This window comes from Rhinatrema bivittatum, chromosome 1 (genome assembly GCF_901001135.1).
Source record: "Rhinatrema bivittatum chromosome 1, aRhiBiv1.1, whole genome shotgun sequence".
NCBI lineage: Eukaryota > Metazoa > Chordata > Amphibia > Gymnophiona > Rhinatrematidae > Rhinatrema > Rhinatrema bivittatum.
In genome coordinates, this window is record NC_042615.1 from 88,980,186 (window position 1) to 89,007,577 (window position 27,392).

General features: G+C 47.5%; 1 protein-coding gene across 2 annotated transcripts in view; it reads right to left on the minus strand.

Annotated features, from left to right (window-relative positions):
* Positions 1-2,073: 2,073 nt before the first annotated feature.
* Positions 2,074-27,392, minus strand: part of AADAT (aminoadipate aminotransferase) — a 146,828-nt gene continuing 121,509 nt past the window's right edge. For both annotated transcript variants that reach the window (XM_029575044.1, XM_029575132.1), the window contains exons 13-14: positions 12,271-12,372; positions 2,074-2,530 (exon numbers count right to left, since the gene is read on the minus strand). In XM_029575044.1, coding sequence (XP_029430904.1) covers positions 2,489-2,530; positions 12,271-12,372 — 144 coding nt within the window. In that variant the 3' untranslated portion in view covers positions 2,074-2,488. The remainder of the gene's footprint in view (positions 2,531-12,270; positions 12,373-27,392) is intronic.

Consider the following 27,392-nt stretch of genomic DNA (forward strand, 5'->3'; position numbering starts at 1 on the left):
CTTTTTACATGATATTCTTGTGCATTAATAAACTGTAATAAATATAAAATAATACGCATTAGTAAGGATTTTTAATGCTGGTAAGTGCTTGAAATAATTGAGGCAAAACATGTAAAAGTTTCAGGCATGATGCATAGCAGTTGTTGCAGACTATTTAGAAACCCATTGTAGGGTGCATGCTAAGGCATTATTTATCAATAAGAGTACAACTAGTAGGGATACCTACAGTCCACCTATATTAACCTTGTGCCCACCCAAAAAATCAGTTCTGGTTATGCCACTGTCGGGTGGGCAGGGGTCTATGGCTGTGTTAGGAGAGAGTGTTATGTGAAGGAAATGTAGGTATGGTGTACTTAGATGGGGAGAAAGTGGTAGCGGACAAGGTGCTTCTTGTACTCACACTACTATCTGGGGTAACCAATCTTTCTTGTACTGTATCCCTATTGTGCCTCTTCCTCTGGCGTTCCTATTCTTAGACCCTAGCCATTAGCATCTTCTTCATGTAGAAGATAGAGGTCTTTAAGATCATGAGCGGTCTTGAACGAGTAGATGTGAATCAGTTATTTACACTTTCGGATAATAGAAGGACTAGGGGGCATTCCATGAAGTCAGCAAGTAGCACATTTAAGACTAATCGGAGAAAATTCTTTTTCACTCAACGCACAATTAAACTCTGGAATTTGTTGCCAGAGGATGTGGTTAGTGCAGTTAGTGTAGCTGGGTTCAAAAAAGGTTTGGATAAGTTCTTGGAGGAAAAGTCCATAAACTGCTATTAATCAAGTTTACTTAGGTAATAGCCACTGCTATTAATTGTATCAGAAGCATGGGATCTTCTTGGTGTTTGGGTAATTGCCAGGTTCTTGTGGCCTGGTTTGGCCTCTGTTGGAAACAGGATGCTGGGCTTGATGGACCCTTGGTCTGACCCAGCATGGCAATTTCTTATGTTCTTATGTACATGAGACCCTGGGACCAGAGGTCCATACTGTCTTTCACCTGTAGTTTCAACTTCTTTTGCATCTGTTACTGCAAGTAGTCTACTAACTGCAACACCTCTGCTTTCAGTCCTTCTTCTTCACATAAATCCTCTAATTTATCCTTCAGAATATTTACTATGGGAATGACCTTGTCCAGGGTGGCACTTCTGGAAATATATATTCCGTGGCATCTTTGAAGGTGCACATTTTCCATGTGCCTCATTGGCTACAAGCAATATTTTCGCTACAAGCACAGAGCCATTCATTTTATGTTTTTTTTTTATATTGCAAATCAAATCAAATCAAAATGCTGATCAGTCCATACATTTATGTTGCATATTTATATCTATTCAGACTTAAAATCAAATGTTACAAAACACTGAGCTTTTATCATGCATGTGTCAAGGATCTTGACCTGGTCCGTGTTTCGGAATGCCACACGATTCTTGCTCCAAGGGATCACTCTTCAAATTTCAGTCATAGGAAAAAATTCTTGGCTCAGGGGAATAGCTCTTCAACATGCAGCAACGTTGCTCCACAGGGACTGATCAATAGGGATTTGCAGCATTTTGATTTGATTTTATTTGCTACATTAAAAAACACATGAAAAAATGGTGGACCTATGATTATACGGAATGGCTCTACATTTGTAACAAATAAATTGCTGCAACCAATGAGGTACAAGTATGAAGGTCCGTATAAGGCAGTTAATGATATAAATTTCCTTAAAATTTACGTGTTATTTTTGAGCTGTTATTTAGAGAAAGGAGTTAAGATTATTAGTATGTCTATATTTCTGCACAGCCTATACTGTGTGTTTCTGTACATATACCATAACTATCATATAAATCTGCTTTTTATATATTAGGATACTTTCTAGAAGTTTAAACTTTGGTGGTGATATTGATAAACATACTGGTTCATTATATTGTTAAAACCTGGCTAGAATGTTTCCAGTTCGGCCTTTCATTCACATACAGACACACTCAAATATTTACACAGGCACATCCCTATTTGAATAGTCATTGGTCCAGTCATTTTTAACAGCAATGGCGCTGTTGTATATTTCTACTTTTTAACCCCTTAATGCAACACGTCATAATGCAATCTAGTTTATTTATATTTTAATAAAAGAATGCTCATTCAGTTCAGACACTTTGGACTTGATTCAGACAATCACAGATGGCTTTTATCATCCCCAACAGAAGGGAAGTATGTGCGTCTGAAAAGACTGGATCACCCAAATGGGGTAATTAGGTAATATAATTTTTTTTCTAGTACATAACACATTTCTATGCAGACCATACTTGCCAGTCACTATTACTTTAGTCACGTTTTTTTCTTCATGGAACTGCTCCAACGGGATCAGTTTATGCAAATTTCACTCTGGCACCAGGGGAAAATAATTCCGTTCATTGATCAAGATATACAATGTTTAAATGTCATTCTACAGTACACTTCTACGGTAAGTGGTGGTTTTCAGATGAGTGTTGCTAACTCTTTTCTTCATCTCTTCATATATTTTCTTTGATGACCGAAGCCAACCGCTGTAAACCCTAACATAACAAAACAAAACCAAAAAGGAAGTAATCAGGGAGGGAAATGCTCAGAACTAGAGAACAGGCATGAGCCACAGCTCAGACCAGATGGCTAGGAGTGAGGACTTCTGTGTTCTGATGCTGGCTCATCTATTAACTCACTCACCTCTTTACTCTTTGTTTTACCTAAATATAATTGAATTGTAGTAACAACAATAATGATATTGTTAAGATTAAAAATGCAAATCCTAATAACAATACATATTCCTATTCCTTTCATGAAGCTCTTCTATAGTTTGTACATCCTAATTTATATGGAAACTTGATGAACCCTACTGTTTATTCATGGGTGTTAGCAACATGGAATCTATCTACTATTTGGGATTCTGCCAGGTACTTGTGACCTGGATTGATCATTGTTGGAAACAGGATACTGGGCTTGATGGATCCTCGGTCTGATCCAGTATGGCATGTTCTTATGCTCAGATCACTTGCGCCATGTCCTAGATGTCTAGTCTAATGATTTTTATTGCCCTGTTCTAGAAAAAGAAAAGCCTTGATTTCATAAAAATCAGAGCTGGCTAAACATAATGCACAAGTATATCGCTGTTGTAGAGAGAGGAATATCCTTCGCTAGCAAGGAGTGAGGGACCCTCTGCCCTGCTCCCAGTGCCTCCAGCGCTGATCTGACAGAGGCAGCGTTAGAAGCATAAGCTTAATGCAAATTTAAGTGATCCCTTACTCCCGGCTAGCTGAAATAAGTTATATATGGGGATGGGAAGGGTCGGGGGAAAGGGGGACCAGTGGGTGGGAGAAAAAGGAGAGGGGTCAGCTTTTGAAAAAGGAGAGGAGTCAGTTTTTGAAAACCGGGACAGGAGGCCCTGGTAATTTGTAAACGATTACAATAAATTTGAAGATGCTGTTGGCACGGCCCAACAGGGCCTTTGTATAATATGTTGGGGAAAGAGAGGGAAGGGATTGGGCCGCTAACCCTATTTGTTTTTGGGGGATTGCTTATGACAGGGCTACTTAGCCAGATATCTTTTCAAGATATCCAGTTAAATAGCATGTTATCCTTCCATACAAGGCTACATAACCTAAAACCTTCCTGGCTATATTCAATATATATATATATATATATATTCAATATATATATATATATATATATATATAGCTATATGTAGCCAGATAACTTTAGGCTGGTATATTCAGCAGGACATTTCTCCCACTGAATATATGGGACAAGTTATCCGGCTAACTGTAGCTGGATTACTTGTCCACTAATCGGCCTACTGAATATGGACCCCTGCGAGCCTAGAGGAAAGGAAAATTGGTTCTTACCTGCTAATTTTCGTTCTTGTAGTACCACGACTCATTCCAGACTCCTGGGTTGTGCTTCACTTCCAGCAGATGGAGACAGAGAAAGGTTTAATGGCACTGCTACTTAATTATACATGCCACTTCAGTATTTATCTATATCCAAGCCAAACACACCAAAATGGAAAAACGTCTCAACTTTTAAACAGTTACAAAAACATGAATATTTGAAAATATTCTTAGCTATAAAAACCTGAATGAGTGGATGACTCTCCCCCTCAATAAATTGGGTGGGTTCTGGACTGATCCGTGGTACTACAGGAATGAAAATTAGCAGGTAAGAACCAATTTTCCTTTCCCTGTACGTACCCGGATCAGTCCACACTCCTGGGATGTACCAGAGCTCCCTAGACAGGGTGGGACCTGAAGAGTCCCACTCGCAGGACACTTTCGCCAAAAGATGGGGAGCCTGTTTCGCCCACATCCGGACGATAGTGTTTAGCAAAAGTTGCTGCTCTGCAAATCTCTTGGGGAGAAACTAGCTGAGCTTCTACCCACGAGGCCGCCTGAGAACACGTAGAGTGAGCATGTAACCCCTCCAGAACCGGTCGGCCTCGTAGAATGTAGGTGGAACCAATAGCCTCCTTAAGCTAATGAGCAATGGTAGCCTTAGAAGCTTGAAAACTCCTCTTCGGGCCGCTCCACAGAACAAAGAGATGATCTGACCTCCTAAAGTCTTTTGTTACCTTGAGGTAAAGCAATAAAGTTCTTCTGACATCTAACAACCTGAGTTCCCTTGCATGAGGAGTAGACGTGTCCAGTCCGGGAAAGGCCAGAAGCTCCACAGTCTGATTGAAGTGGAAAGCAGAGACCACTTTTGGTAAGAAGGAAGGTACGGTTCTCAAAGAGACTCCTGACTGCGAAATCTGAAGGAATGAATCACGAAACAACAGCGCCTGTAATTCATAAATCCTCCTAGCAGAACCACCTTAATAGTCAAGTCCTTCAAAGTCACTCTCCGAAGCGGTTCAAAAGGATCCTCACATATACCCCTGAGGACAAGATTAAGATTCCAGGAAGGACAAACTTGTCGAAGTAGAGCACGCAAATTCTTCGCCTCTCAAAGAAAGCAAAGGATGTCTGGATGTGCAGAAAAAGAATAACAATCAATCTTACCACGAAGGCAACCTAGAGCCGCTACTTGCACTTTAAGTGAGCTAAGAGACAAGCCTTTGGTGAAACCATCCTGCAGAAAGGATAAAATGTCAGAGACTGATGACCTGAAGGGACGAACTTCATTGGTGGTACACCAGGACTTGAAAATTTTCCAGACCCGTACATAGCAAAGTTTATTGGACTTTCACCTGGCTTGCAACAATGTAGTAATAACCGCCTCTGGATAACCCCTGCGCCTCTCTAAAGCCAGGTCACTAGACAAAAGCAAGCAGCCTGGTTGGAAAATATGGGTTCCTGGCAGAAAAGTCCCTCCAGATGACCCACTCGAATTGGTCCATCTACAGCCAAACAGGCCGATACAGTACAGTGCGCTCCAATGGAGCGCACTGTTAGCCGGCATTTGGACGCGCTAGCTTTACCCCTTATTCAGTAAGGGGTAATAGCACGTCCAAAACGCGCGTCCAACCCCCCCCGAACCTAATAGCGCCCGCAACATGCAAATGCATGTTGATGGCCCTATTAGGTATTCCCGCGCGATTCAGAAAGCAAAATGTGCAGCCAAGCCGCACATTTTACTTTCAGAAATTAGCGCCTACCCAAAAGTAGGCGCTAATTTCTCTGGGCACAGGGAAAGTGCACAGAAAAGCAGTAAACACCAACGGCTGGCAGGACATGACGGCTCAGGAGCACAGGACACCAGTCCACCTGTAGGCTAGTCCACGTTTGGGCAAGACATCATCCAAGGGACCCCAGACCTAACAGGTACCAGAAGGCTCAGGAGCGCTGAAGACAAAGACACAGGAGCAGGACATCAAGGAACTAGGAACATCAGGAAGCAGAAGATCTATGACGAGATATCAAGACACCTGGACGAGGACCTCAGGCAAGAAGACATGGCATAACATGACGAGACGACAAGAACTCCATGGAGAAGATAAAGAAGACCTGATGGAGCTCTGGCAGGCAGGAGCCTCCAGAGTGAAGCAACTCCGATGCAAGGCAAAGACTGACGGAGCAGCCCTTTTATAGGGCTGTTACAGGAAGAGCACTCCCTAGGTGGGGTCAGCCACAATTTCTGTGGCTGACCCTTTAAATCTTGAACAGAGGCGTGCGCCGGCGCCTAAGGGAAGCAGGAGCTTGTGCAGGACCGCGGACAGCGGCATGCACCGACGTACAACGTCAGAGGCGCAGGGCTGGGCCTGCTCCTCAGGCCCGATCATGGCAGCAGCTCCAGCCGCTGCAGGAGACCCTGGGGGGGCTCCATTCGCTAATCCATCCCGGGGGTGCAGCCTTCAGGCCTCGAAGACCACAATGATGTCAGGGGCGGCAACAGCCGCGATGAAGGCAGGCAAGGGTCCGTGGCTCCTGCCGCACGAAGAGGAGCAGCACGGGCGGCCTCCAGGCCGCAGGAAGAACACAGTCCGCGGCTCCAGCCGCATAGGCAGGCCCAACGGCGGCGTCCGGCCGCGTCAGGTGAAGAGAAGCAGCAAGGGGGGAGTGAGCCTGCTCACGGAGGGACCTGCGGGCAGCGGATTCATAACAGCTAAACAGCCGTCACCTCTTTAGTCTTTCTTCACAAGGGAGCTGTTCCATCCCCTTTACCACTTTGAGTGCAGCATTCACCTTCTTCAGATCTAAAATCAGGCAAAAGGTCCCCTCCTTCTTTGGGACCACAAAATAAATGGAATACTGTCCCCTGCGAAGCTCTTCTTGGGGAACCGGAACCATCGCCCCCAGGAGATGTAGATGGTTTAACGTATCTTGAACTTCTACATGTTTCTCTAATGAACGACATGGGGAGATTAGGAAGAAATCGCAGATGGGACAAGCAAATTTTAAAACGTTACCGTCCCTTACCATACTGAGAATCCACTGATCCTAGGTGATACTGGCCCACTCATCATAAAATATCGCCAGGTGACCTCCTATAGTGGGAATGACAGAGTGGACCAACCTCGCCTCATTGTGAGGATTTAAAACCCGAAGTACCCCCTCCGGCAGCACCTTGGAAGAGCCTTTGAGCCCCCCAAAAGGATTGGCCTCCAGATTGACACCAATAAGAGGACTGCCCATGGGGCCCGGAAACAGGTCTTGATGGCCATGACCTCCTATCAAGCCGAAAATGTGAACATGTCTGAAAAAACCACTTGCACTTAGGCTTATCCTCTGGTAACCTGAGGACTTTATTGTCCCCAAGAGACTGTATCAATTGTTCAAAGTCTTCACCCAATAAAAGACGACCTTTAAAGGGTACCGAGCCTAACTGCGCCTTGGAGGAAACATCCGCTGCCCAATTTCATAGCCAGAGCAACCTTCTAGTGGAAACCACAGACGTCATAATGTGAGATGAGGTACGAACCAAATCATACAAAGCATCTGCTCCATAAGCCACTGCTGTCTCAATTCTCTTGGCCCTGTCTGCATCCTCACCAGAGGTGGGGAGGTTCTCTTGGGATTGTTGTACCCACTGGAGACATGCTCTTTGCATAAAACTAGTACAAATAGACGCGTGCAAGCCCAGGGCCAATACCTCAAAACTCCTCGAGGTGGACCTCTAACGTAGGATCTTGAACATTCTTCAGTGCTGCAGAACCCATCACCGGAATGGTCGTTCTTTTTGTAATGGCTGATACAGCCGCAACAACCTTAGGAAGAGCAAAGAGTTCCAGCGCTTGTTCGGGTAACAGATAAAGCCACGCCACCTTTAAACCAGAATTGGGAGGACCCCCTTCTGTTTCCACCATCTTCTGTCCCGACTTGTGATAAGGAAAAGCTGTGGGGGGATTCTGCATCCCATCAAGGTCCGGATTCGCTCCATCCAAATCATAGTCCTCCTGTGTGGATTTTAACCCCAAGCACCTGAAAGGCCAGCAGCAGTAAGGCGTCAAGCTCTTTTCTCTTAAAAAGACACACCACCTTTGGGTCATCACCCTCGGGCAGCAGGATCACCATATTATCCCCTGGAACCGTATCTCCGAAGACTGGATCTCCTGGGTCTGCCAGAACCCCTGGAATCTGAGTGTCTTCCGACACTATAGGAGCCTCGACTGAATCATCAGAGCCACCCCCACCTTGGCCAAAAGCCAAGGGTGGACCTGATGAGCCCTGCACAAGAAAGACGCTATGTCGACTAGATCGAGTCTGTTTTGGGTGAAAAGACGTCCCCCCATAGGCTGGGCTCCTAAAGACCGTGGTTCCCTGGCTGTAGAAACTGCCTGCTGCTTAGCTGAATAAGCCTCATGCAGCAGCAGCAACAGCAGCACAAAGTCTGTTGAAAAAAGCCTGAAAGATCCAGCTTTCTCAGGCAATGAACCAGGAAGCGGTAGCAGTGTATCCTCCAAGTCACCACAGACCGCCCAACTGCGGGCAGAGATGGAACGGGCCGGTGACAAGCGAGGAGGAGCTTCCTCTTCCCCCTCCGATAGCGCAGAAATGGTCGAATGCAAATCCAAGATGGTCACCGTTTCTGCGCTGATCGGGAAGGGATCAGCACGCCGGTCAGCAACGCAATGTGATGCCGGGGCACCTCTGGTGCTGTTTTGTGGCAGTCGGGTGGTTGGAAGGGCCCTCCCTCCCTTGGAACATGCAGCTCAGGGGTCAAGTTGGTGGAGCCACGATCGAGTTGTGCCACATGCGCGGCAGGCCGACACCCGGCCCATCACTGCACGCTGTCGATGAGACAGCCAGTAAAAAAATAAACAAGAACAAACCTACCGCAGTGCTAAGAGAGGAGGAAGGTTTGCTGCTCAGGAAGAAATAAAAACTGTTTCTCTCTTTTTTTTTTTGGTCTAAACTTTAATGAAAAGTACCATAACTGAGACAGAGCCTACCACAAAACAAAAAAACATATAGGCTGTCTCAGATAAAAAAGGTACCTAGGGCCTGCAGCCATTCAAGCGGCCTCGTGAAGGGGAGGGATCTGGACCACTAGATTTACAGCCCATGGGCGAATGGGTCGGGCACACACAGGGGTCACCAAACCCCAGCCCGCCCGCCTCAACTGGACAGGGAGAACCCCTCAGGATTCAGAAAAAAATAATAAGCCCCCGGGAGGAAGGCTCCAAAGAAAAAAATAAAATTGTTTCAGTCACAGAACTGCAGTTATCCACACATCTACCATCTGCTGGAGACAAATACTGAGGAACTGCAGGTGGCACGTGTGGTTAAGTAGCAGTGTCAATAAAACTTTCTCTGTTTCCATCTGCTGGAAGGGAGGTACAACCCAGGAGCCTGGACTGATCCGGGTACGTACAGGGAATAGTGAAACTATTATTGGACTAAAGATCTGTGTGAAAACAGTATTCATGTTTTTTACATCTGAAGAAGGGACCAAAGCTCATGCACTACAACATCTTTTATTGATCCTTTAAAAAGGTATCACTAAGAAACAGTAAAAAAAAAAAAAGAGGTATACAGTATGGGGCGGATTTTCAGAGCCCTGCTCGCGTAAATCCGCCCAAAACCGGGCGGATTTACGCGAGCAGGGCCCTGCGCGCCGGTAAGCCTATTTTACATAGGCCTACCGGCGCGCGCAGAGCCCCGGGACTCGCATAAGTCCCGGGGTTTTCGGAGGGGGCGTGTAGGGGGGCGTGTCGGGGGCGGGCCCGAACCGCGTGGCGTTTTCGGGGCGTGTCGGGGGCGTTCCGGGGGCGGGCCCGGGGGCATGGCCGCGCCCTCCGGACCCGCCCCCAGGTCGCGTCCCGGCGCGCAGGAGGCCCGCTGACGCGCGGGGATTTACGCCTCCCTCTGGGAGGCGTAAATCCCCCGACAAAGGTAAGGGGGGGGTTTAGACAGGGCCGGGCGGGTGGGTTAGGTAGGGGAAGGGAGGGGAAGGTGAGGGGAGGGCAAAGGAAAGTTCCCTCCGAGGCCGCTCCGATTTCGGAGCGGCCTTGGAGGGAACGGGGGTAGGCTGCGCGGCTCGGCGTGCGCCGGCTATACAAAATCCATAGCCTTGCGCGCGCCGATCCAGGTTTTTAGCAGATACGCGCGGCTCCACGCATATCTACTAAAATCCAGCGTACTTTTGTTTGCGCCTGGAGCGCAAACAAAAGTAGGCTATTCGCGCTCCTTTTAAAATCCGCCCCTATGGGCTTAATTTTCAAATCAATTTAGCTTCCTAACTACAGAGGTAATTGGCTAAATCAAAGCCTTTGAAAATGTACTCAATCTGAAAAGCTACATTTAGCCACTCAAATTCTTGGCAGTTCTGGGGCTGAGGTTAAAGCAGGGGAAGAACAAGTCAGCCAGTGCTAATTTTCACCGCTAGCTTCCTAACAATTGGTAAAACCTAGGCACGTGGGATAGTTGGCTTTGAATCTAACCAACTATGCCCTATACCTGGGGCCAGTAATCTCCCATTTGGCAGGCTCAGTTGATCAAACAACCCATCCTACCTGCAGCACCCTATTGATCAGAAAAACCTCAGTGCCTCTGATTCTCCCTTCCTCCCAACTGTGGTACCCAAATGATCAGAGAACCCCCTATGACAGTGATCCCTCTCCCTCCCATCCATATTGAATCTTTATTTATAACTCTGGAGGATCCCACATCTTTACCAGCAGAAAGGCTGAGAGAGCACTGCTGCCAGCACTGCTGATCACTGGCAAAATACACTGTCAGTATGGCATCCACTTTTAATGTAATTTAATATTATATTAGCTTGCTAGGTTATGGCTAAAAGTTTCTTGAATTCAGCTGGCCAAAACACAACAGATTAAAGAACAGTACCCTACTGAAAATGTACTGCTTAGTTTCCAGAGCTATTAGTTTCATACCTCTTGCAAGAAATAATTTTAGTGTAGAAGGGGGTTAATTTTTCTCCATTATTCCATTAGGAATATTCCAGTAGTGGAAGGTTCCAAGGCTATTCAGGAGAGACAGGAAAGTCCATCTCAAAGCTGGGTCAGTGACGAGGTCTATAAATGGTGACTCAGTGAGTCATTGGGGGAGTTCTTTGAGATTTCAGTGAAGAACCTGGCATTGAAGGGAGTAGGTGAGAGGCAGCTGTAGACTATGGCTCTTACTAGGCTATAAGAAGGGAGAGGGCTGTTTTCCATAACAGAATGTAGTGTCTAGGTTTAAGAATTCCAAAGGCAAAGGAAGAGGGGAAGGCCTTGTCAGGAAGCTGGGACAGTCCTCGGGTAGTGTGGAACAAGAGGATTTTCCTGGAGTCCAAGAATTTTTAGAGGAGAAAACATCTTATGGAGAAGTAGAAGGGGGTCCCCTAAATCTTATCCCAGTACTCAAGTGGTTTAAGGATTTGTTTTTGGTGTTTGGGACTGCTGAAATTACCGCCATATATTTTTGTATTCTGGGCCGTTTCTATTTTAGTATGCTGAATTTAAGATTTTATTTTTCAATAAAATCTACTTTTGGTTTAGAAAAAACTCTGCGTGGTCTGATTTATTCCTTGAGTGTGAGCTCCTTGAGAATCCTGCCCCCGTAAGACAAATCTGTGCATTTTTCCAGAAGGTGCCCTAAGTTGTCCTTGCTCAGCAGTCTCTGCAGGCAATCTCTTTGTAAATGGAGCGAGGATTACATTAGTGTAAAATGTTAAATGCTGCAAATGTAAGTAAAATTACTATAAATCTTACACAAAACGGCTCACTGCCTCAAAATTTATCAACTAACAAAAAACAATTATATTTGAGGATTAATGCTTAAAGGCATGTATTGTGATTTGTAACGCTTTAACAAACTATACCGGGGAAGGTATCAGATAGAAGTGCTCACAGTCTCACAGGCTCTTGCCCTATACAGGGCTACAACCCTTCTCATGTATCGGCACTGTTAAATCACGTCATCTACCATTGCCCCATGGTAAGCCTGTTTTATTTGTGTTCTTTATAATAAATCACCAAAAACTTTAATCACCAAAAACTTTTCTTAAAAAATTTTTTAAGAAAAGTTAATCACCAAAACCTTTTCTTAAAAAATTTTTTAAGAAAAGTTTTTGGTGATTAAAGTTTTTGGTGATTTATTATAAAGAACACAAATAAAACAGGCTTACCATGGGGCAATGGTAGATGACGTGATTTAACAGTGCCGATACATGAGAAGGGTTGTAGCCCTGTATAGGGCAAGAGCCTGTGAGACTGTGAGCACTTCTATCTGATACCTTCCCCGGTATAGTTTGTTAAAGCGTTACAAATCACAATACATGCCTTTAAGCATTAATCCTCAAATATAATTGTTTTTTGTTAGTAAAATTACTATGCCATGAATTATAAACCAGATAGAGCGGTATGGTGGTGTTCAGTACTCACTTGATCAATCTCTTCTGGAGTAGGTATTGAGAAAGAAGCTCTTACATATGGAGAGGGGTCTGAACTCTCAATGTTAAATGCTTTCCCGGGGACAAACAGCACCTATAGAGAAAGATCTTATTCATGTTAGGTCATAATCTCTGACTCTGCATATAGTCTTTTTACCCCAGAGGCAACATGTAAAGCAAAAAGGACACCTTTCAAGATTTTGAAGAAACCGATTTCAGCAGTAATAGGAATTCTCTCTTCAAAGAGTAGTGAAATTCTCTAACATTTTGTCAACAGAGCCAACAGGGCTACAACACTAAATAAATTCAAAAGAAAATAGGGCGTGTTTTCAAAGGAAACAGATATCAGCGGGCGTGACAATATAGGGGTAGATTTTTAAACGTGCGCGTGCTACCCAGCGCGCGCACATGGACCCGTGATTTTATAACATGGGCGCTGGTGTGCGCATGTTATAAAATCTGGGGCAGCGCACGCAAGGGGGAGTGGAAAATGCAATTTTTGCATGGTGATGCATCGCGGCCTTCCGCAGTTCTCTAGCCCCTACCCTAACCTCCCTTCCCTCTCCTCCCTGCCCCCTATCCCTATCCTAGCTTCCCCTGTTTTTTTAATTTTACCTTTTGCTCCTCAACAGGAGCAGTAGCAAGTTACTTCCCCGGCACAGTGGCAAATGGCTGCTGTACCGGCAACTCAAGCCCTGCCCCTCCCCCACCCCTTTTCTTCAGCCCGGCACTTCTGCGTGTAATGGGAGTTACGTGCGCGGCCAGGCCCCTTCTAAAATGCATGCGGTGCGCATAAAGCCCAGCCGCGCACATAACCCCCATATTTTATAAGTGGGGGCGATTTAAAATCTGCCCGTTAGAGTGTAGGAAAACGTTCTGGTTGAAAAATTAAGCTAATTATCATCATACCTGGAAAAAATTATTTTCATTGTTACAAAACTGGCTACAGATGGTCAGTGTTTTTTCACTTTCCCCTGGACTGCCATGAGCTGTTGGGCAATTAGAAGTAAATTGAGCTTGATGGGATCGGTATTTAACGACATTTAGATGGATAAGAGTGAGAGAGTATAGGTTTGGGTCGGGTGTGGTGTAGGGAAGTGGGGGGACTCATGGAAATGATGAATCTAGGGATCAGTTAATTATATATAGAATCGAGGGGTGTAGGTGGGCAAGGGGTGAGCCCGGGTTGCAGCGGAATGTAGATTTTCAATTCATAAAGAAGGGTTTTTTTTGGGGGGGGTGATTTAGTGGTAAAAGGACAATCTTGTGGAAGTCACTTTGATGTATCACACAAAGGATTAATTTAGCTCCTTATGACAGAGAAATATAGTTATGATTTATTAATAGCTATAGGATGCAGTTTTGTGCTTTCTGTTATGACTGTGGACCCTTGGACCAGGACGAGTGAAGATACTACCACTGAGGGATGGCCCCCAATGGATCTCGCCGCCGGCAGGTGGAGCTGTTGAGAACAACCCAGCTGGAGCTTCACCTATACCAGCCCTCATTCCCTGCAGGTTGAGCCCTTGGGTGCCGGTGCCAGCAGGCCTTAGGTGCAGGTTGCCTCGTCGAGGACAGAACTACTGAAGATGTCAGGGCAGGACAGGTCCATGTCTGGGGTGCCCCAGCGATGGAATAGGTTGGCTGCTACTGCTGGGATTAGGGACCACTTGTGTGGTTGGAAGGACCGGCTGAAGCGGTCCGCCAGTGTGTTTAGGTGGCCCGTCAGGTATGTGGCCTGAAGGTACATCCCCTTGGAGAGGGTCCAATCCCAGACCTGTATTGCTCCCTGGCAGAGGGGGAGGGAGCTCATACCTCCCTGCTTGTTGATATACCACATCACCACCTGGTTGTCTGTTCTGATGAGTACGACTTTGGAGGACAGCCTGGCCTGGAGGTTGTATCGGATCGCCCGCAGCACCAGAACATTTATCTGGCAGCAGGACTTGGCCGCAGTCCAAAGGCCTTGAGTATGCAGGCCGTTCGTGTGGGCCCCCCACCGAGGCTCGGCTCGGTGGTGATGGTCACCTGGGGTGGTGCGGGCTGGAATGGGAGTCCTAGTTCCAGATTGGACAGGGCCTCCCACCAGGTTAGGGAGAAATGAAGAGGGTCTGTGACCGTCATTGGTGCGTCCAGATTTTGGGATGCCTGCCGCCGCTGACACCGCAAGGCCCACTGCGGGTCCCACATGTGGAGGCGGGCCAAGGGCTCATGTGGACCGAGGCCGCCATGTGGCCCAGCAGGCGGAGCAGCAGATGGGATGGTACCTTTTTTCTGTTGTGAACAAGGGTAGCAGCGAGGAGAGGGTGACCGCTCGATCCCTGGGCAGAAATGTTTTCACTTGTGCCATATCCAAACTGGCACTGATAAAGTCCAGCCATGGAGGTGGATTGAGATGTGACTTGGGGAAGTTGGTAATGAATCCCAGCATCTGTAAGGTCTGAACCATCAAGGCTAGAGCATTCAGGGCTCCGGAGTGAGAATCGCTCTGGATTAGCCAGTCATCCAGGTATGGAAAGACGTGGACCAAGCAATGTCTGAGGTAGGCAGCCACCACCGCCAAGCATTTTGTGAAGTCGCATGGGGCTGCACTTTGTACTGAAAATGTGCCATCCCCACCAGAAAGCGGAGGTACTTCCTGTGGTTGGGGACAATTGTAATATGGGCATAAGCCTCCTTTAACTCGAGAGAGCACAGCCAGTCTCCTCTCAGGAAGAGCGGGATCAGTGTGCTCAGAGAGACCATCTTCCGAGAAATCGGTTTAATGCCCTAAGGTCGAGAATGGGGCATAATCCACCATTCCTGTTTGGAATGAGGACTGGTGTCTGTGTGTGAGACAGGCTGGTCAGCGAGGTGACTGGTGTCTGTGTGTGAGAGACAGACTGGTCACCGAGGTGATTTGTGAGTGTGTGTGAGAGACAGAGACTGGTCAGGGAGGTGACTGGTGTGTGTGTGTGTGAGAGAGAGACTGGTTAGGGAGGTGACTAGTGTATGTGTGTGTGTGAGAGAGACTGGTCAGGGAGGTGACTGTGTGTGTGTGTGTGTGAGAGACAAAGACTGATCAGCGAGGTGACTGGTGTCCGTGTGTGAGAGGCAGACTGGTCAGGGAGGTGACTAGTGTCTGTGTGTGTGAGACAGAGACTTGTCAGAGAGGTGACTGTTGGGTGTGAGATAGACAGAGACTGGTCAGGGAAGTGACTGGTGTCTGTGTGTGAGAGACAGACTGGTCAGCGAGGTGACTGGAGTGTGTGTGAAGAAGAGAGACTGATCAGAGTGGTGACTGGTCTGTGAGAGACAGAGACTGTGTGTGAGTGACTGGTTGTGGGCCCTAAGGAAGAGGACTGTGAGGACAGAGCTTCAGCAGCCACTACTGCTTCTGGTGTGTGCTATTGGCCTGCAAAGGAAAGGAGTAGGAGAATAGTGTTGCGACCTTCGCTGCCCGATGTCTCCACTCCGCCCACCTTACCTCTTTTGCGACTCCCTCTTTGGTTGATGGAAGTTTGGCTGCCGCGGCGTCATCTTGCTGACCTCCTCCGCCGTCCCTGGACCGGCTAGACGCTGCCTTCCGCCATGTTCTCCTGAGGCCTAAGGGCGCGCGTGCGGTGCGGCCCTGACTCAAGTACCAGCTGTGGCACGAACCTCAGGGGCGTCCCCGAGATGACGTCATCCTCACCGGATACTTAAGGTCTTCATTTTTGCTAGCTATTCGAGTTAGCAAGGGGATTCCTCCAGGTATCGCTACGGATGGGATTCGCTCTCTGCATACCTTGCTACTCTGCCTCCTCGGACTTTACCAGGGGTATCCGCTCCTCGGGGGCCTCGCTCTCTCTCTTACTTTTCAGGTCGCAGTCTGGAACCGGTACTCACTCCTCGAGGGTCCACGTTCCCGGACCTGCTACCGAATATAACTTCTGTCAGGAAGTCACCGCTGCCTACAACACCAGTGAGTTACCATCTCTCTCTCAGAGCTTTCCCTGGAACCAGGTACTCGCTCCTCGAGGGCCTACTTCATTCCAGCCTCTGGGCTACCTCAAGAGACTATTGTGTGAGTGTTACCATCCAGCTTCTGTTCCTGAGCTCTGCATACTCTGCCTACTCACTATATTCAGTTTCTCTACAGCTCAGCCATCCTGGGATCGCTGTTCCAGTGACTGAGGGACTACAGCCCAGCCGGCCTCTTCCAGCTCACTACTGCCACCTCTGGTGTTCACTATACAGTATAATAAAAGATCTAGTGTGTGTCTGTCTCCCAACTCTGAGCCTGACCGGTGGCCTCTCTCAGGATCTTCCCCCGGGGGTGTGGTCATCTGCCACCGGCCCAAGGATCCACCCACAAATATCACAAATAATAACAAATAGCTGGAGAGGGTAAGTAAAGGTGGCTTTTAAAGTTTATTTTTCTTGATTGACTGCCATTTTAATTATTGGGTATTATGTGATGTGTCTGCTGCTTTGAAATATTTTATTGTTATTTGGAAAATTTTTAATAATTTTTATGGGTTTTTAATTGTTGGATGTTATTCTGATCATCAGCTGTTTTGTAACATTTATGTTATGCTCAGGCTTGTGAACACTTGGGCCGACGGGAGGATGGAATACCTTAGGAGGAAGATCCGAAGGTTCTCCCATTGGGTGGTGAGGCAGGAGCAGAAGATGTGACCAGCTGACCGTCGGCACTGAAGACAGAGGCGACTGTGGAGGCACACGAGGAGTCGAGATGTTTGAGGAGAAGTGTGTCTTCGCCACTGGAAGCCCGCGGTCCCCCCAGGAGGAGCCTGTAGGGACCCGGACCGCTGGGACTTAGCTGGACCCTTGAGAGGTCGAGAGATCGGTGCAAGGGCTGACTGGAGCTTCACCCCTGGAAGCCCGCGGTCCCCCCGGGAGGAGCCCGTAGGGACCCGGGCCGCTGGGACTTAGGCGGGTTCTTGGAGACAATGGTCAAGAAGAGTCCGAGGTCAAGTGCCAGAGGGTCGTCGCTCACCAGTCCGAGGTCACACACTGAGGGATCACCACTTGCCAGTCCGAAGTCACACACCAGAGAATCACCGCTTGCCAATCCGAAGCCAATACCAGGAATCACCGCTAGCCGATCTGAAGTCAGGAACCAGGAAACCAGACGAAACAGGATCCAAAGCACAAGAACTCACCGAAGCAAGCAGACCTGACTAACCAAGGAAGTTGCCAAGTCGAGGAATGAGCAGAGGAAGTCTCCTTTTATACTTCCCCTGCTCTGGCTGAGAGAGAACAGCTGAAGCGAGTTAAAGGGATCAGGTCCCTTTAAATCTGTCAAGGAGGCGCGGCCTTGTGCCTAAAGATGGCGGTGGCCATCATGGATTTCCTCCGCGGAGAAAGTCGCTGCTGGACGCCGAGAGGGGGGAGTAGGGACGGCTTCTCCTGTGGCAAGCAGCACAAGGACCCGTGCCGGAGCAACGGGCCTCGAGTCAGGGCCTTCCCCCGGGACTCCCACGGTGGTTCGCCGTCACGGGCAAGGTAGGGGACCGCGGTTGTGGCCTACCATGGCTGTGGAACACAACAGTACCCCCCTTTTTAGGGCGTCTCCCCGGAGGCCTGGGTATAGCCGGATGGTCCCTGTGGAACTGCTCCAGTAGATCCCGGTCCAGGATGTTAGCCAATGGCTCCCAGGAGTTTACTTCGGGACCGAAGCCCTCCCACGCTAACAGGTACTCCCACTTCTTCCGGTGCTTCCTCACATCTAAGACCTCTTGGACCTGATAGGTAAGGTCATCTTCGGAGGCAACAGGTTGGGGAGTTGGAGGCGCACTGGAAGGCCATGATAAAACTAGAGGCTTCAGGAGGGACACATGGAACGTTTTGTGTATCTTAAGGGAAGGCGGAAGACGAAGTTGATATGAGACAGCACCCACCTGCTGGATGATGGGAAACGGCCCGATGAAACGTGGGGCTAGTCGCGCTGATGGTAGCTTCAGGCAGATGAACTGCGTGCTCAACCAAACCTTTTGGCCCGGCCTGAGAGGCGAGTAGGATCTTCTTCGTTGGTCAGCATACCTTTTAGCCGCCTGACTGGCCTTGAACAGGGCGCGCTGTGTGGATATCCACAGGCGGTGTAGCTTGTCTGCAGAGAGTTGGGCTTCCGGGGACGTCACAGAGATGGGGACAGGCAGCGGCGGATGTGGCTGTTTCCCATATACTATCTGGAACGGGGAGGATCCAGTAGCCGCGGAGCAATGAGAATTAAGAGTAAATTCGGCCCAGGGTAGCAGGCTAGTCCAGTCATCTTGTTTCTCGTTGACATAAATGCGAAGGAACTGTTTCAGAGTCTGGTTGGTTCTCTCCGCGAGACCATTGGTCTGTGGGTGGTAAGCAGACGTGTAGTCTAAGGTGACGTCGAACTTCTGGCAGAGGGCCCTCCAGAACTTGGCAGTAAATTGAGGCCCTCGATCTGACAGGATGCTTTTAGGTAGGCCATGTAGCCTGAAGATGTGCTGGACGAACAGCTGGGCCAGCTGTGGAGCAGACGGCAATCCTGGCAACGGCACAAAGTGCGCCATTTTACTAAGCGGTCCATGACCACCAATATCACCGTGCTGCCACCGAATAGTGGCAGATCAACCATGAAATCGGTTGCCACATGGGTCCACAGTTCTGAAGGCGCAGGTAAGGGCTGAAGTAAGCCTGGAGTTGAACCGAGGATCCTTTTGTGGCGGGCACATGCCTGGCAGGACTCCATGTACGCCCGAACATCTTTGTTAAGTTTTGGCCACCAGTAGTACCAGCGCAGGGTCTGCAACGTCCGGGATTGTCCTGGGTGCCCGGAACAGCATGAATCATGAGCCCATGCCAGGGCTTGCTTCCGCAAATGCGGAGGAACTAGAGTTTTCCTGGACAGGATGGTTGTAGTGGCGGATAGCAGGATGCGTGATAGCTCAATGATGAACTGCGGTTCATTGGAATCTTCCGTGGACTCAAACACTCGTGATAGGGCGTCCGCCTTGACATTCTTCCCGGCTGGTCTGTACTGGAGGATAAAATCGACGCGGGTGAAGAATAGGGCCCAACGGGCTTTTCGTGGGTTGAGTCGTTGCACCCGATGCAGGTACTCTAAGTTTTTATGGTCGGTGTAGACTGTGAACTGGTGTTGTACCCCCTCTAGCCATGGGCGCCACTCTTCTAAGGCTACCTTGATAGCTAAGAGCTCCTTGTCACCTATGGCATAGTTCTGCTCTGCCGGCGAGAACTGGCGGGAGAGGAAGGCACATGGGCGTAGCTTATGGTCTTCAGAGGCTTGGCTCAGAATGGCCCCTACTCCTTCTGAGGAAACATAGAAATGAAGGCAGAAGAAGACCAAATGGCCCATCCAGTCTGCCCAGCAAGCTTTCACTCTTATTTTTCTCATACTTATCTGTTACTCTTGGCCCTTATTGGTAACTTTTTGGTTCTAATTTCCTTCCCCCCTGCCATTGATGCAGAGAGCAGTGCTGCAGCTACATCAAAGTAAATTATCCAGCTTAATTGGTTAGGGGTAGTAACCGCCGCAATACGCAAGCTACTCCCACTCCTATTTGTTTACCCAGCCTGTGCCATTCAGTCGTTGGTTGTTGTCTGAATATAAATCCTGTTTTCTTCATTACCACTGCCGTTGAAGCAGTGAGTTGTGCTGGATATGTATTCCAAGTGAAGTATCAGGCTTAACTGATTCGGGGTAGTAACCACCGCAACAAGCAAGCTAGTCCCACTCCTATTCGTTTACCCAGACTATGCAATTCAGTCCCTGTTGGTTGTTGTCAATGTAAATCATCTTATCTTCATTCCCCCCCCACTGTTGAAGCAGAGAGCTACGCTGGATATGCATTGAAAGTGAAGTATCAGGCTTATTTGGTTTGGGGTAGTAACTGCTGTGACAAGCAAGCTACTCCCCTGCTTATTTGTGAATGCAAATCTTTTTTTCCACATTTCCTCTTGCCGTTGAAGCATAGAGCAATATTAGAGTCGCATTAACGTTGTGAATGTTTATTGAATAAGGGTATTAATCACCAGGTTGTAGCTGTCATTCCCGCAAGCCACACCCATGCCTCTTCTCCTCATTCACATCCTTTAGATTTTATGGATCCACAATGTTTATCCCACGCCCCTTTGAAATCCTTCACAGTTTTGGTGTTCACCACTTCCTCCGGAAGGGTGTTCCAGGCGTCCACCTCCCTCTCTGTGAAGAAATACTTCCTGACATTGGTTGAGTCTTCCTCCCTGGAGTTTTAAATCGTGACCCCTGGTTCTGCTGATTTTTTTCCAAAGGAAAAGGTTTGTCGTTGACTTTGGATTATTAAAACCTTTCAAGTATCTGAAAGTCTGTATCATATCACCCCTGCTCCTCCTTTCCTTTCTTCAGTCTCTCCTCATGTCATTCGATGAAGACCATCCACCTTTTTGGTCACTTTTCTCTGGACCGCCTCCATCCTGTCTATGTCCTTTTGGAGATACTGTCTCCAGAACTGAGCACAGAACTCCAGGTGAGGCCTCACCAAGGACAAGGGGATAATCACTTCCCTTTTCTTACTCAATATTCCTCTCTCTATGCAGCCCAGTATTCTTCTGGCTTTAGCTATCGTCTTGTCACATTGTTTCACCAACTTCAGATCATTAGACACTATCATCCCAAGGTCTCTCTCCTGCTCCGTGCACATCAGCCCTTCACCCCCCCATCGAATACATTTCTTTCGGATTTCCACTCCCCATATGCATGACTCTGCACTTCTTGGCATTGAATCTCAGCTGCCATATCTTCGACCAGTCTTCCAGCTTCCTTAAATCCCACCTCATTCTCTCCACTCCTTCCGGTGTGTCCACTCTGTTGCAGATCTTAGTATCATCCGCAAACAGACAAACCTTACTTTCTATTCCGTCCGTGATGTCGCTCACAAAGATATTGAACCGGACCGGTCCCAACACCGAGCCTTGCGGCACTCCACTCATCACCGCTCTCTCTTCCGAGTAAGTTCCATTTACCATCACACATTGTCTTCTGTCCTTCAACCAGTTTGCTATCCAGGCAACCACCTTGGTACTCATTTCCAAGCTTCTCATTTTATTCACAAGCCTCCTGTGCTAAAATCCAAGTTGATGACATCAAGCGCTCTTCCTTGATCCAATTCCTTAGTCACCCAATCAAAAAAGTCGATTAGATTCGTCTGACAGGACCTTCCCTTGGTGAAACCATGCTACCTCTGGTCCGGCAATTCTGCTGCCTGTAGATAATTCACTATTCTTTCTTTCAGCAGCGATTCCAATACTTTTCCCACCACAGAGGTGAGGCTAACTGGCCTGTAGTGTATGGCATTTAAATGGGCAACTGAGGGATGAGGTTTCATTATTTGGAATGACATATTTTAAATGTTTATATTACAGGGATGGCCCATCCCCCAGTGAGAGTTGGGACTTCGACTATTCTTCATTGATTATTTCATATTGCTTGTAGTTTTATTGTATTTTCATCTGTGATTTAAATTTCTTTGTGTTCATAGTTGTGAAGTAAGGTGGAATAGAACTGTAAAATGTAATGTAACACAACTGCTAATAAGTAATCCGGTTTCATACTTTCTGAGTGAGTCTCAGGAATCCCCACTTTTTAGCTATAACTATTTTGGGCCTGATATTCAGCGCTGGCTGTTTAAATAACTTAGGGGGTCATTTATCAAGCTGCATTAGGGCCCTAACGCCCGTGATAACGCCATAAACATATGCAATAAATACCGCCTCGTGAAATGTGTATGCAAATTTGAAAAATGTATTCAAGTGGGAGGAGTAAATGGAAATGAGGGTCCGTTAGCCTGGCATGCGATAGAGTAACGCACAGCAACACAGGTTTTAATGCTGGAAATAACTACACCTTTTTTCTGGGCGTTATACCTGTGTTTGCTATGTATTACTGGCCGAAAAACTTTTTTCGCAAATTTCGGTTCGGGGAGGGAGAGGGAGAGGGAGAAGGAGAGGGGAGAGGGGAGAGGGAGGGGAGGAGAGAGAGACTCTGTGGAGGCTCACATATAAGTCAACTTTTTATACCACTGTAAGAGAGCTACTAGTAACTTGGGGTGAGGTTTTGGTGGTGTGCTAGGTTTTGGGGAGCAGTTTACATGCACAGTCAGAGGTATGAACTACACAGGTGCATCAGTAAAGATTTTAAATGATTTGGACTGATGAAAGGTACAAGAAGATGGGATTTGCACAATGTACTCTCTACCTAGCTCTGCCCTGATCCGCCCAGTACACGCCTACTTTTTGTGCGTGTAACTTTTGGCTGAATAAGGGACTTATATAGCTAAGTGGTGGCTGCTGATCCTAAGCACATATTGAGCGGCTGCTACTTAGCTGCATAAGTCCTGCCATTCTGCCTTGTTCATATGCTACACCTTGGGGGGCTTTTCTGTCACTCTGTCTTGCTACCATACCCCAGTCTCTAATCTCAGGGGTCTGGCTGCCTCTCTGCCTTGCTGCTATACCACTTATGCAGCATCTTGAGGGTCTTTCTGAAACTCAGTCTTGAAGCTATTCCACAGATTTTACATCTTGGGGGTCTTTCTGCCACTCTAAATAGCTGCCATACCCCAGACTCTAGACCTTGGAGTGTTCTTACTACTGTGGGTGGCTGCTTTGAACTTTCAAGGTGTTTTGGGTCTTCATGCAACTGTTTATGCTGCTTTCTCCTTCTGTCAATGCCTGGGGTTTTCTTTATGCACCTTTGCTGCTTTGTTCCCCCCCCCCCACCCCTTCATGGTGCCTTAGGATGCTCATATCATTTTGAGTGCCACTTTTCTCTCTTTTGTGCTGCCTTTGGGAGCTCATGCCACTGTTGTTAGTGCCCTCTTTTAAAGCCTTGGCGTGTTCTTGACATTCTTGCTCCTCTGATGGTGCCTTGGAGAACGACTGCCACTGCTGGTACCCTTTTTGCCCCTTTATGGTGCCTTAGGCTATTTATGCCACTTTTAGTGCCATTTTGCCACAGTCTTGGTGCCTTGGAGTTCTCTTCTCTCTTCTGATGTTGTCTACCCACAAGTTTCATTAGAACTGATTAAAAAAACCCACATTTTTGAAATTCAAAATAGGCTGCATTGCTTCCTCCACTGACTTTAATGGGAAATTAATAAAATAAATCAAACAAAAATTGTTTTTTTGTTTGAAACTAACAAAACAAATGGAGGTAATGTACAAAATGAATGAGCAAACTGAAACAAAAATTTTGCCTCTGCACAAACACTATGGAGGACTTCTGTTAGAATCTACTTGATGGAACAAATGTTATCCTGGAGATATAAACTCAAAAAACACTCTCAAAGGATGATATTATTCATCACTGAATCTCAGGGATAAAGACAGTGGAGAGTACATTAGATTGCCACTACATGATGGCATTTTTAATCTGTTATGCAGTATACATATTTTACAAAATGTGTGACCTATGGGTAACAAACATGAGTTTCTCCTCTTGGAAAATAGTTATGTTGGTTTATCTAAACAATGAAAACAAGTAAAGGAAAATTAATTCTTACCTGATAATTTTCGTTCCTGTAGTACCACGGATCAGTCCAGACCATGGGTTGAGCCCCCGTTCCAGCAAGTGGAGACAGACCAGAGTTCTGAGGCTAGCCCATATAAGGATGGAACCCACCCAGGAACCCTCAGTATAACCATTGTCAAAGCAGAAAAGGTATAAGATCAAGTAAGTACCAGGATAAATAGTAAATTTAATTTAAACCAAACAAAATAACACAACAATTGAATGAACTGTATAACTAAACGCTCTTGTATCTCTACCCCTGATCATCACAAAGATGCTTCCGGTGCCTAACAGTAAATTCCAGAAAAATGATGCAGGAGACAAAAATAGAGACAAAACCTGTAAGAAGGAAAAAACCAGAAAATAACAGGAACGAATTCGAGCGGGCAGAACAAGATCGGGTGGGTATCTGGACTGATCCGTGGTACTACAGGAACGAAAATTATCAGGTAAGAACTAATTTTCCTTTCCCTGTATGTACCCGGATCAGTCCAGATCATGGGATGTCCCAAAGCTTCCCTATAGAGGGTGGGACCCAGACAGTCCTGCTCGAAGAACCTGCCGACCAAAGGAACCAAAGGCTAGAGCCTGAACATCGAGTCGGTAGTGAAGAGCAAAAGTATGAAGAGATTTCCATGTAGCCACCCTACATATTTCTTGCGGCGACACCGATCGAGACTCCGCCCAAGAAGTCGCTTGAGAACGTAAAGAATGAGCTTTTAGGCCTTCAGGAACTGGTCGGCCCTTGCAAATGTAGGCTGAAGAAATTGCCTCCTTCAACCAGCGAGCGATCGTAGCCTTAGAAGCTTACTTCCCCCTGTTGGGTCCACTCCACAGAACAAAAAGATGATCGGAAACCCGAAAATCATTAGTGACCTCAAGATAATGCAATAAGACTCGTTTGATGTCGAGACGACGAAGATCACTATTACCAGACGCCGCGATATCCTCTGGTGAAAAAGCGGGGAGTTCAACAGACTGGTTAATAAGAAAAGACGAAACAACCTTAGGTAAGAAAGAGGGTACGGTCTTTAGGGAAACGCCCGAGTTCGAAAAACGCAAGAAAGGGTCTCTCTACAAGATAGAACTTGAAGCTCAGACACTCTCCTGGCTGAACAGATAGCAACCAGGAAAATAGTCTTGAGAGTCAAGTCCTTGAGAGTGGCATGATGAAGAGGCTCAAACGGAGCCGTACAAAGAGCTTGAAGCACCAAATTCAAATTCCACGAAGGACAAATAGACCGGACAGGTGGCTTTAAATGCTTAGCGCCTCTGAGAAAACGAACGACATCTGGATGAGAGGCGACCAGCTGACCTTCAATGGTGCCCAGGAGAGAACCAAGAGCTGAGACCTGAACACTCAGAGAGCTAACCGAAAGACCCTTGGAGAGACCACGCTGAAGAAAAGAAAGTAAAACCGCAACAGAAGGCGAGCGAGCCGAAACACCCAACTCTTCACAGACATTTTCAAAAACCTTCCAGACCCTAACATAAGTAAGGGATGTTGATTGTTTGCGAGCCCTGAGAAGGGTGGCAATAACTTCATTTTTATATCCTCTGCGTCTCAAAAGTCTCCGTTCAAAAGCCATGCCGCTAGACAGAAGCGAACTGCCTGGTCGGAAAATACGGGACCCTGCCCGCAGAACCTGGGGCAGATGACCGAGACGAAGAGGTCCGTCCACCGAGAGATTCACCAGGTCCGCGAACCATGGCCATCGGGGCCACTCAGGAGCCACGAGAATGACCGGACCGCAATGGAGTTCTATTCTCCGAAGAACCTTCCCCACTAACGGCCATGGTGGGAACACGTAGAGGAGAACGTCGGAGGGCCAGGGAAGAACCAACGCGTCCACCCCTTCTGAACAATGCTCCCTCCACCGGCTGAAGAACTGGGGAGACTTGGTGTTGGCTAGTGTCGCCATGAGGTCTAGGTGAGGAGGACCCCACCTGCGCACGATTAGATCCATCGCTATGTCTGATAACGCCCACTCGCCGGGATCGAGATGTTGACGACTGAGGAAATCGGCTTAAACATTCACCTTTCCCACTATGTGGGAAGCTGCCAGGTGATCCAAGTGCCTTTCTGCCGAGAGAAAAAGTTTGCTGGCTTCTAACGCCATTAGACGACTTAGAGATCCCCCCTGTTGATTTATGTAAGCTACTGTGGTGGAATTGTTTGATAGCACCCGTACAGCTCTGTGACGAATCAGAGGAAGAAAAAACGAGGGCCAGGCGAACCGCCCCGGCTTCTAGGCGATTGATGTGCCACCAAGACTGGGACAGGGACCAGAACCCTTGAGTCATTTGAGATTGGCAGACAGCTCCCCAACTGGAGAGGCTGGCGTCTGTCGTTACTATGACCCAAGAGGGAGTCAAAAGAGGCATTCCCCTGAGAAGGTGAGCCGGGGAAAACCACCATTGTAAACTGGCAATGGTAGAGTCAGAGAGAGGGAGGATCTCCTGATACTGCTCGCACATCGGCTTCCAACGGGACAACAATGCTTTCTGTAAAGGAATCATATGAGCAAACGCCCAGGGGACGAGATCGATCATGGAAGCCATGGTCCCTAGAACCTGGAGGTAATCCCACGCTGTGGGAAGAGGGAGAGAGACAAAAATGTTCAACTGATCTATCAGATTGATTGTCCACGAGTCTGAAAGAAAAACTTTCCCGATCCGAGTGTTGAAAAATGTGCCCAAAAATTCCAGCTCTTGCGAGAGCTGAAGAGTGCTTTTGGAGTAGTTGATTAAACAACCGAGAGATGTGAGAAGGGCTAAAACTCTGTCTACCGCAAGCGCGCAGAGAGAGACAGACTTGGCCCTTATCAACCAATCGTCCAGGCAAGGATGGACTAAAATCCCTTCTCGACAAAGAGCTGCTGCAACAACTACCATGATCTTGGTAAAAGTGCGGGGAGCAGTGGCGAGACCGAACAGGAGAGCCCGAAACTAGAAGTGCTGACCTAGGATCTGAAAACGAAGGAACTTCTGATGTTCCTGACGAATGGGGATGTGAAAATAAGCCTCCTTCAGATCTAGGGAAGCGAGAAATTCCCCAGGACAAACTGCTGCAATTACTGCTTGCAGGGTTTCCATTTTGAAACGGGGAACCTTGAAGGCCTGATTGACCCTTTTGAGATCCAGAATGGGACAGAAGGAATCGTCCTTTTTGGGAACAACGAAGTAAATTGAATATTGGCCGGTGCCCCTTTCGTGTACTGGAACCGGAAGGATCGCCCCCAATTCCTGAAGATTCAACAGGGTGTGACAAACTGCAGGCCGCTTGGAATGGCCACAAGGGGAGACGATGTAGAGATCCGGCAGGTGTCTGGCAAATTCTAATGCGTAGCCATGTTCTATCACATCGAGGACTCAGAGGTCGGAAGTGATTTTGGCCCACTCCTCGAGAAACAGAGAAAGACGCCCACCTAAGTTTCATGCGGAGGAATGAACCAGCCGAATCTCATTGGGGTGCTGACTTAAGAGGTGGTGGACTGCTGATGGCCATCTCGGAAACCTCGACGGCCACGAAAGGAATGGGACCAAGACTGTGACCTGGATACCCCTCCCCTGGGGAAGGATCCACG